This window comes from Triticum urartu, chromosome 3A (genome assembly GCF_056163025.1).
Source record: "Triticum urartu cultivar PI428250 chromosome 3A, HENAU_Tu73, whole genome shotgun sequence".
NCBI classification, from domain to species: Eukaryota; Viridiplantae; Streptophyta; class Magnoliopsida; order Poales; family Poaceae; genus Triticum; species Triticum urartu.
In genome coordinates, this window is record NC_141875.1 from 78,261,665 (window position 1) to 78,271,657 (window position 9,993).

At 44.1% G+C, this 9,993-nt stretch overlaps 2 protein-coding genes across 2 annotated transcripts; both read right to left on the bottom strand.

The window, feature by feature from the left end:
- Positions 1-6,256: 6,256 nt before the first annotated feature.
- LOC147978662 (uncharacterized) lies at positions 6,257-7,338 on the bottom strand. The gene has a single exon (XM_087516650.1). It carries the CDS (start codon positions 7,205-7,207, stop codon positions 6,665-6,667), a length of 543 nt encoding a protein of 180 aa, XP_087372776.1. The 5' UTR covers positions 7,208-7,338; the 3' UTR covers positions 6,257-6,664.
- Positions 7,339-8,316: 978 nt separating this feature from the next.
- Positions 8,317-9,578, bottom strand: LOC147978663 (uncharacterized). The gene has a single exon (XM_087516651.1). It carries the CDS (start codon positions 9,303-9,305, stop codon positions 8,553-8,555), a length of 753 nt encoding a protein of 250 aa, XP_087372777.1. The 5' UTR covers positions 9,306-9,578; the 3' UTR covers positions 8,317-8,552.
- Positions 9,579-9,993: the final 415 nt, after the last annotated feature.

Genomic DNA, 9,993 nt, shown 5'->3' on the forward strand with positions numbered 1-9,993 from the left:
GCTCAGAGCCTAAGGCGTTGTTTGAATAGGTAGTATATACAAAACTGGATCTCTACAAACTAAGAAAACAGTGTAACAAAACTAAAATCCTGCTTGGCAACTCCAACTAATCCGCGTATGCAGAAAACTTAGTTTTTCAAAAACCCAGATTTCAGGTATATGGAAAAACGACTATTATTTGTTTTTCCACAAACGCGATTTACATAATATGGATTCTAACGAAAACAGAGCGCGCTTCCTAGCCGGGATGAAGGGGGCACAACGAGGGTGCTTAGCCCGATGACCTCGGGGAGTAGAGCAATCGCTCGCCGGCGGCTGCGTATGGAGTCGTGCTGGCCGGAGGGGACGCGAGATGCAGCCGGCGGAAGAGTCAGTACAGGGGGATGACGAACTCGGGGACCAGCGGAAGCCCTCGCCGGTGGCTGCGTGTGGAGTCGTACAGGCCGGAGGGGACGCGAGATGCAGCCGGCGGAAGAGTCAGTACAGGGGGATCACGAACTCGAGGACCAGCGGAAGCCCTCGCCGGTGGCTGCATGCGGAGTCGTGCAGGGGGATGACCAACTGAGGACCAGCGGAAGCCCTCGCCGGCGGCTGCGTTCAGAATAAGTGGAGGTCGGAGGGGAAGCGACGGGAGGAAGGGTCAGTGCAGGGGAGGGCGACAACCTCGGAGGCTAACGGAAGCCCTTGCCGTCGGCCGTGCGTTGAGTCAGTGGAATCCGTGGGGAGGCAAGAAGTAGCCCGAAGAGATGACCTCCGATATCAGGGGAAGCGCCCGCTGAAGGTCGCACGCGGAGTTATGGAGGCCGGAAGAAACTACAGCAGCAGTCTAGACGGTGGACTCATACGGTATGATGTCAAGGTTGGAAGTCGCAAAGCAAAGAAGGTCACAAATGAGGAAGTATAAGACTAATGTTTGCTATCCAAACACAAAACTCTACGGAGCCAGTTTATTATTTTTCTAACCCAAACAAAGTTTGTTGTAAACACGTTTTCCACAAAAAGGATAGCAAAACCGGTTTTCCTAGAAATCAGCTAAAGATTCGTTTTCTATAATCTTATCACTAATACTCAGTATCCAAACAACCACTAAGTGTTGCAAAACGATCTAAGCCATGTATAAACATGTATTGACAGTGTATATGACCGCTGGAACCCGTGTGTCAGGAGCAAACTTGGCATATTTTTTTACAGAAAACACCCTTGTTGTAAATTTAATCACTCAAAGCCCCGCCGCCTCCCCTGTCCCCTGCCACCTCGACCTTGCCGGCCTCCCCTCGCCGGAGACCAGTCGCTGGCTCGCCGGAGCAGCCGCTGGCTCGCCAGAGCCCCGGTGCCCCTCTCCCTTCTCCTTTATTTCCTCTCCTCTTTGCTAGCTCGCCAGGGCAGTGGTGGTTGGCGACGCTGGTGGGACGCACGGGTTGGAGATGGTGGTGGCGTGGGCGTCGCCCAGATCTGGTGTTAGGCGACGAGGGTTGAGGGCCGCGCAGCGGCGTGGTCGCCGGTGCCCGAACGGGAAACCAGCGCTGGATCCGAACTCCGCCGCTGTGTGCCTCGTCCCCGAGTCCCAGATCCCCTCAAGGTAGACGAGCCAGCGTAGCATGGGCTGCAGGACGGCCCAATCGTGGCCCAGTGAGGCCAACATATTTTTTTCTGAGGCCAGCACATTCTTTATCAGTTGTTTTGGAATTATATGTTAGTACTATTTAGTGAAAAGCACCAAACCCACGCACGGTAAGTTTTTATGTGGATTAGTATTATTTAGTGCCAAGCATGAACTTTTTTCTAAAATTTATGTGGATTAAAACACAAATGTAAGAAAAAATTTATGTGTCTTCACTCAGGATCACACGCATGCACAATTATTATGCATCATCAATATACTTTTGAAATACGCAATTAAAAAAATTATATGCCCAACTCACAGTTACTGCATATATTTGTTGTATTTTTTTAATGCACAGTTATTCAAAAAAATGATAACATGTACTAAAAATTATTGTGTAATCGTAATAAATTTTATAATGCATGACGAACATTTTATAAAATACATTTACAATTGTTAAATACGCGTTCAACATTTCCCAAAAATGTTCTGAACATTTTTTCTTCAAATGCACAAACACTTTATTTACCTTTCAGAGTAATTTTAAAAATTTTGAACATCAACCAAAAACAAGGCAGAGACCAGCAGGTTTATTCTTCAGACGTTGTATATTATAAAATGTTCAATATATATACGATGAACTTTTTAATATACTATGCAATGAACATATTTTCAATTATACGGCGCGGCAAACTTTTCTTAATGTCATATAATATTTTTGTTAGTATCGTATAAAAACCGGAATGGCACGGAGTTTAAAGACGTATACCCATACGTTGACGCATAGGATGCTCAAGCAAACGTGCGCGGGATCGAGATTTCCGGCGGACCGACACGCGATTTTCTACTTTGTAGAAAAAACCGAATGACACAAAGTACAAAAATATTTACGCGTGCTTGTTACCGCAAAAAGAGTAGTAGCGCAGCAGTAGCGAGCTTCCCCCTCCAACAGCTCGTCGCGAGTTTGAAACCCGGCGGCACACGCGCGGGCTGTTATTTCCCGAAAAACATGGTTTTTGTGGCAAGGCCTTTTTTTAATACATAGAGGATATATGCGTGATTAAATAAAAAGTAAGGGTTCTTTTTGTAAAAGAGCATGCCACGTCATCTCCTGACACACGGGTCCCAGCGGTCAGATACACCATCAGTACGCGTTTATACGTGGCTTAGACCGTTTTACAACATTTAGGCTCTGAGCCGGTACTGCATGGCAAAAAAAATGACTAATGGTACTGATTCGTTACGACGTGCTGAAGTGTGGTAGTTCCCTGCAATTAACTCGCAAAAAAAGAAACATAAGGATCACGCGTTGAATACTCTCAAATGCAGGGGTGTTCCTGCAAAAAAATGTTTTCTCATATACCCACTTAAAATAGGACTGTGGGTTAATTTCGCAGAAACTGAGGGACTTTTTGCAAAAAGGCCGATGACAGACAACCAGAAGCAATCGCTGGTTATTATTACTAGCAAAAAGCCCGCGCGTTGCAACGGGAGAGAAAACATAACACACGCTCTTAACTGAACAACCGTCACTCAAGACCACAATAGGTCCATCTCGTTTATTTTTGTGTCAAGGCCTTTTTTTAACACACACATGATATATGTGTGATTAAATAAAAAGTAAGGGTTCTTTTTGTAAAAGAGCATGCCACGTCATCCCCTGACACACGGATCCCAGCGGTCAGATACACCATCAGTACGCGTTTATACGTGGCTTAGACCGTTTTGCAACACTTAGGCTCTGAGCTGGTACTGCATGGCAAAAAAAATGACTAATGGTACTGATTCGTTACGACGTGCTGAAGTGTGGTAGTTCCTTGCAATTAACTCGGAAAAAAAGAAACATAAGGATCGCGCGTTGAATACTCTCAAATGCAGGGGTGTTCCTGCAAATAAATGTTTTCTCATATACCCACTTAAAATAGGACTGTGGGTTAATTTCGCAGAAACTGAGGGACTTTTTGCAAAAAGGCCGATGACAGACAACCAGAAGCAATCGCTGGTTATTATTACTAGCAAAAAGCCCGTGCGTTGCAACGGGAGAGAAAACATAACACACGCTCTTAACTGAACAACCATCACTCAAGACCACAATAGGTCCATCTCATTTATTTTTGTGGCAAGGCCTTTTTTTAACACACACAGGATATATGCGTGATTAAATAAAAAGTAAGGGTTCTTTTTGTAAAAGAGCATGCCACGTCATCCCCTGACACACGGGTCCCAGCGGTCAGATACACCATCAGTACGCGTTTATACGTGGCTTAGACCGATTTGCAACACTTAGGCTCTGAGCTGGTACATCATATTTGTGTTGCCGCTTATCCTCCTTCTCACCCTCCCCAGCGATGGCCTCGGTGTTCACATAAAACAACAAAAAACGTGTGTTGAATATGGTTAATCCTAAGGCGTCTCTCTCTCCCTTTCTCCCCCCTCTCCTTCTCTCTCTCTTTCTCTCTCTCTCTCTCTCGCTTTCTCTCACTCTCGCGATGGAAAATCTGTTGTTTTCCCCTGCGACATTTTTTAAAGGTATGCATGTGTAGTTATTGATGTTTTCTTTTCCGTATACGGTTATAGTGGGGTGTTTATTTGCAATTCGGATCGCCGCTGGTATGAAAAAAACAAATCTTGTGCCATAAATTATAAGTTTGCTTCCATAACAATATTTTAAAAATATTTAACAGGTAAAATTAACATCATATTTAGATTTCACATATTTTTCTAATAAACTTTCATATATAATATGTTAAAATCGAAGTTACGGTTTAAAAAGATACAGATAATTTAGAAACATTTAGTTTGACTCAAATATAATTCAAAATAATATTTAAAAATACTTAACAGGTAAAATAATCTCATATTCATATTCTACATATTTTTCTATTCAAATTTCATATATAACATGTTTAAATCAGAGTTACGGTTTAAAAGATATGAATGATTTTAAGAAGCATTTGTTTGACTTAAATATGATCCGCGGATGAATTACCTAAAACATCAAGGGGGTTTTCGAAAAATGTAAAATAACGATTAGGGTGTGACTTAAATCCGAATGGCGGGTTGATTTCAAGAAAAAAGATAGGGACTTTTGTGTAAAATATGAAAATAACGATTCGTTTTAATTTAAAACAAGACTGCGGGTTGAACTCTTTGAAATAGAGGGACTTTTTAAAAAAATGCTATGACGAACGAAAAAATCCAATTTGCTTTATTATTAGGTAAAGATACGAAAATAACAATTGATTTTAACTTAAAACAGGACTGTGGGTTGAATTTTCTAAAATAGAGGGACTTTTTTAAAAAGATGCTATGACGAACGCCGTCATGGCGTTTTTTAGAAAAGTCTTTCTATTTCAGAGAATTCAACTCGCAGTCCTGTTTTAAGTTAAAACGAATCGTTATTTTCATATTTTACACAAAAGTCCTTGTCTTTTTTCTTGAAATTAACCCGCCGTCCGGATTTAAGTCACACCCGAACCGTTATTTTACATTTTTCAAAAACCCCCCTAATGTTTTAGGTAATTCATCAACGAATCATATTTAAATCAAAAAAATGCTTTTTAAATCATCCATATCTTTTGAACCGTAACTCCAATTTGAACATGTTATATATGAAATTTGATTAGAAAAATATGTAGAATATGAATATGAGATTATTTTTACTTGTTAAGTATTTTAAAAATATTATTTTAGAATATATTTGAGTCAAACCAGATGATTCTATAAATTATCTATATCTTTTAAACTGTAATTTTGATTTTAACATATTATATATGAAATTTTATTAGAAAAATGTGTTGAATCTAAATATGATGTTTATTTTACCTGTTAAATATTTTTAAAATATTTTTATGGAAACAAACTTATAATTTATAGTGCAAGATCATTTTTTTCATACCGGCGGCGATCCAGATTGCAAATAAACACCCCACTATAACCATATAGGGAAAAGAAAACATCAATAACTACGCATGCATACCTCTGAAAAATGTCGCAGGGAAAAACAACAGATTTCTCAGAGAGAGAGAGAGAGGGGTAGATGGAGGAGAGAGGGAGAGAGAGACGTCTTAGGATTAACCATATTCAACACACGTTTTTTGTTGTTTTGTGTGAACACTGATGCCATCACCGGCGAGGATGAGAAGGAGGATAAGCGGCAACACAAATATGATGCCTCGCAAAAATAAAGGAGATGGACCTATTGTGGTCTTGAGTGATGATTGTTGAGTTAAGAACGTGTGTTATGTTTTCTCTCTTGTTGCAACGCACGGGCTCTTTTGCTAGTTATTATTAGGGGAAGATGGCTTCTCTGTTCGACGATGCACGGTCAGCTTCGACTTTGTCAAGAAGCTATTAAGGTAAGGCCTCTCTGGTTCTATGGTCAGAACAGGGATGGTCGCCCCCATCCCCCTCGCCGTCTTCTTCTTCATGGCGTGACAGTTGTTGAAGAATTTTGATACATGGTTTTGGTTTCCTTGTTTTGTTTTTTTACTTTTGCTTATGAAACACATAGGAGAAAAGAAGCGCATTTTGACGACAAGATGTTTTTGCGTGTCGTGTTGGATTACATTGTTGGCAGGCGGGTGTTCCTGTATTATTGTGCGATGGTGGAAAGAGTTGAAGAAATGAGACGAAAAAACAACAGCGGAAAGATGTAAAAAATCTCAAAAATATAATCATCAGCCAAACTTTACAGAATAGACACATACAACTAGTTACTCCCTCTGTATTACTATAATATAAGATGTTTCTTAAAATGTCAAAAAGACATCTTATATTATACTTCCTTTATCCCAAAATAAGTAACTCAACTTTATATTAGCTTTAGTACAAAGTTAGTATAAAGTTGAGTCACTAATATTTTAGGACAGATGACAGATAAAGTAAAACATTATGATACAGAGGTAGTATGGTTTATAGACAGACGCCGACGGAACAGTTCACCAATAAAGTTTCAAGATACCAGTTTAAAAAAAAGTATCAAGAGACAAAGGTTACAAGATTAACAAGAATATAAACAACCTGCTGCTTCCACGTATGTACAGTTCAAAGCTTCAAAGCTCAAACCCTGTGCTCCGGTGACACCTCGTGAAGATCCTTCTCCGGCCAGCTTCCAGCGGCGTCCGCACGGGCTCTGTAGCCGGCGTATATGCAGCACCAGGCGAGTGCCATGGCGAGACAGCCGATCACGGTCAAGGCGAACTTGGGCGGCAGGTCCGGGGTGTCACCCGCGAGCTGCAGCACGATCATGGCGCCCACCGCCAGTGAGGCCGCCCACACTCTGAACCTGGCACGCTGCCTCTCGGGCGCCGCCGCCGGGTCGTCGTCGCGGCGCAAGAGCTCGCGCCTCCTGGTGCAGACGTAGAGCCCCCAGAGACAGAAGTAGGTGGGGTAGTAGGCCATGATCACGAAGGCGAGGTCATGCGCGCTGCTGTGGCGCGCGCGGTACAACCCCCACGCTAAGTTGCCGGTGACGAGCGAGAGGATCGCCCAGAACGCCCGTCCGCACCCGGGCTTCGCAGAGCCCTCACCTTGGCCCAGCTGCACCGTCTTCTTCGGCGGCGTGTCTCCGGCGACGAGGAAGGCGGTCTCTGTCGGCTCCATCGACGCCACTGGCCGCCGGGCAAGGTCGTCGTGAGCTTAAAGGGTGCACCTGATGCCGGCCGGCGTAACTGCGCGAGTGGACGGGTTGCGATGCAGGTGTCGGTGCTGCGAGGATGTTTCTCTGTCGCGAGCAGCGCTGGCCTTCATATATGGTCATGGTGAGACGGAGCAGCCGGACAGCGACTCTGTCCATGTTTTTTTCTCTTCTTTTGAGGGGCGACTCTGTCCACGGTTGAGGCAAATCGGCAAGCGCGTCTGAATAATAATTCTCCTCAGATTTGGTCATGGGATAGCCAGGTGATAACTAAAAAATAGTTTCTGAATAATTCAACTCACTTAGTCTGAAGATGATTTTTATGATTAGAAATTTATTGTTCCTCTAAAGGAATTTACTGTGTTTCTTTCTTAGGCTTGCAAATGTCTGTCCATCTATTGTCAGCCCAGAAAAAATTGGATTGAAACTTTGCAATCTCGTGGTGTAGGGTTTCATAAAAGTTATAGAAACCTATAATAAACATGAGAAGACTCGACATGAATGGGTAAATCAACACTGTTCTTGCCGCCTTGAAGAGTCACCTGCCTGCCAAGGCTTGACTCTTTGTTAGATTTTGATCACAATTGGACGCAGATCGGTAATAGAGAGGCTAGACTCGCTAATAGGGATTGCCAGACACTACCTCCGCCCCTCAATAGTTGGTGTATAAATTCTATAAAGAAAAGTCAATGTTTTTAATTTTGACCAAGTCTATATGAAAATAAACAGTATCAAATCAATATCATTATATTCATCATTAGATATATTTTCATAACCTATGTATGCAGTATTATAGTTGTTGATATTTTCTACTATATATTTGGTCAAACTTAGAGAGATTGATTTTTTGGCTGAATTTATATGCCATCAATTTGGGAACAGAAGGACTAAGAGATAGGTAATCCCCATCCGACAATCGAGTCGGCCAGCAATGCTTTGCCGCTCGACCTCGGAGTACCCCATGACCATGAGGTGCCTTCGACCATGAAGCTCTGTGTGTACGTGAGCACTGTTTTATTCAGCGAGAAAACCATGAAACAACAAGAAATAAAAAAAACATCACAAATCTTTGACAAAATTTTAAAAAATGACTTATTAAAATTTGAAAATCAGGCAATATACAGCTAAAGTGTTTTCACTTTGACTTTCCATTTTGCACACTACACGTGTACTCTCTTTTTTGAAACTACACTACACGTGTACTATACTCATATTCTCTGTTACCGTGCGCACAATAAAGTTGTCTATACAGAATGCAATCTACGAATACGGTCCTCGGTCCAAAATGCAACGAGCACGCATTCCACATAGCTAGGCCCTCTGCTCCGGGGATTGCTCGTGCAAAGGCCTCTCCGACTGAGCACGCCCGTACTCCCCATCTACGCGGCTGAAAATGAAGAAGTACACGAGGCCCAACGCCATGGCGGTGAGCCCAAACACGGCCAGCTTCAGCGCCAGGTTCGGCATCCTGTCCGCGGCACTCAGCGCGACCGTGCTGCCCTGCGCCACCGAGACCGCCATGGCGGCGAGCCTGGTCCGCCGCCGCTCGGGCCCCGCGGCCGGGTCGTCCTCGAGCCGCAGGAGCTCGAGCTTCCTGAGGCAGCAGTAGAGCACGGCGATGAGGTAGTAGATGGCGATCACGAACGCCAGGGCGCGCGGCCTGCGGCGCGCGCGGTACACCGCCCACGCGAAGCAGGCGACGACGAAGAGCGCCGAGGCCGCCCACGCGGCGAGCCTGGCCCGGCGCCGCTCGGGGGCCAACGACGGGTCGTCGTCGAGCCGCTGGAGCTGCAGCTTCCTGACGCAGCAGCAGAGCACGGCGACGAGGTAGTAGGCTGTGATCACGAACGCGAGGTCGCACGGGCTGCGGCGCGTCCGGCGCACCGCCCACGCGAAGCCGGCGGTGAAGGCGAGCAGGGCGATCACCGTGTACGCGCGGCGTGCCCAGGCGCGCCAGCCACCCCCGCGCTGTGGCGCCTGGCCCAGGTGTACAGTCTGCGGCGGCCCCGACAACGCTTCTTGATCTTGCGCGAGCGGGAAAGGGGCGTACGTCGCGGGCACCATTTGAGCGGCTTCCGGCGGGGACGGATCGAGGAGCACTGCTCGACTGTTTCTCTGCTGCGCTGAGCTCTATTTGAAAATTTATCCTTTTCTTTGGCAACTGTGTGGACGTATAAATGAGCGTTTAGATCACTTTAAAGTTTCAGTGATCTAAACGCTCTCTTATACAATTTCTTTACAAAGAAGTATTTTGATAATCTATATGTAGATTTAGATGGGACTATTAAATCTAAGTCGATTGAGATTTAAAGTCTCAGTCGATGCTATACTTATGGAATTTTACATGAAGATCCGTGTAATTTTTTATATATCTCTTGTCACTTAATTGAGACTTGATTAAGTCTTAGTTAACAGAGATCTAACCACACTCATATATAAAAATCTTATGAAAATTTGAGAGGGGGTACTAAGTAGATGCGTGCCTACGAAGACAAGACCGTCAATTAAACTAACATGATTATTAAATAAAGTAATACATATTAGTGCAATTTTCGCTTTGCGGATGGTCACGAACATGCGAACGGCGTCCACTTGCATCCGCAAGTGTGACTCTTTCTGCGGAAGCTCCATGGAAGCACGTCCTCTCACAATCACAGTTAAAATTTAACATGCGCGTATGACTCTTCCTGCGGTTATCCTTTTCTTTGGCAAACCGTGGTCAACTTCTGACTTTCTTGTGCATTTGGTTTAT

Bases quoted from the DNA above. Each gene is read 5' to 3' on its own strand.
- LOC147978662 (XM_087516650.1), bottom strand. From the start codon at position 7,207: ATGGAGCCGACAGAGACCGCCTTCCTCGTCGCCGGAGACACGCCGCCG.
- LOC147978663 (XM_087516651.1), bottom strand. From the start codon at position 9,305: ATGGTGCCCGCGACGTACGCCCCTTTCCCGCTCGCGCAAGATCAAGAA.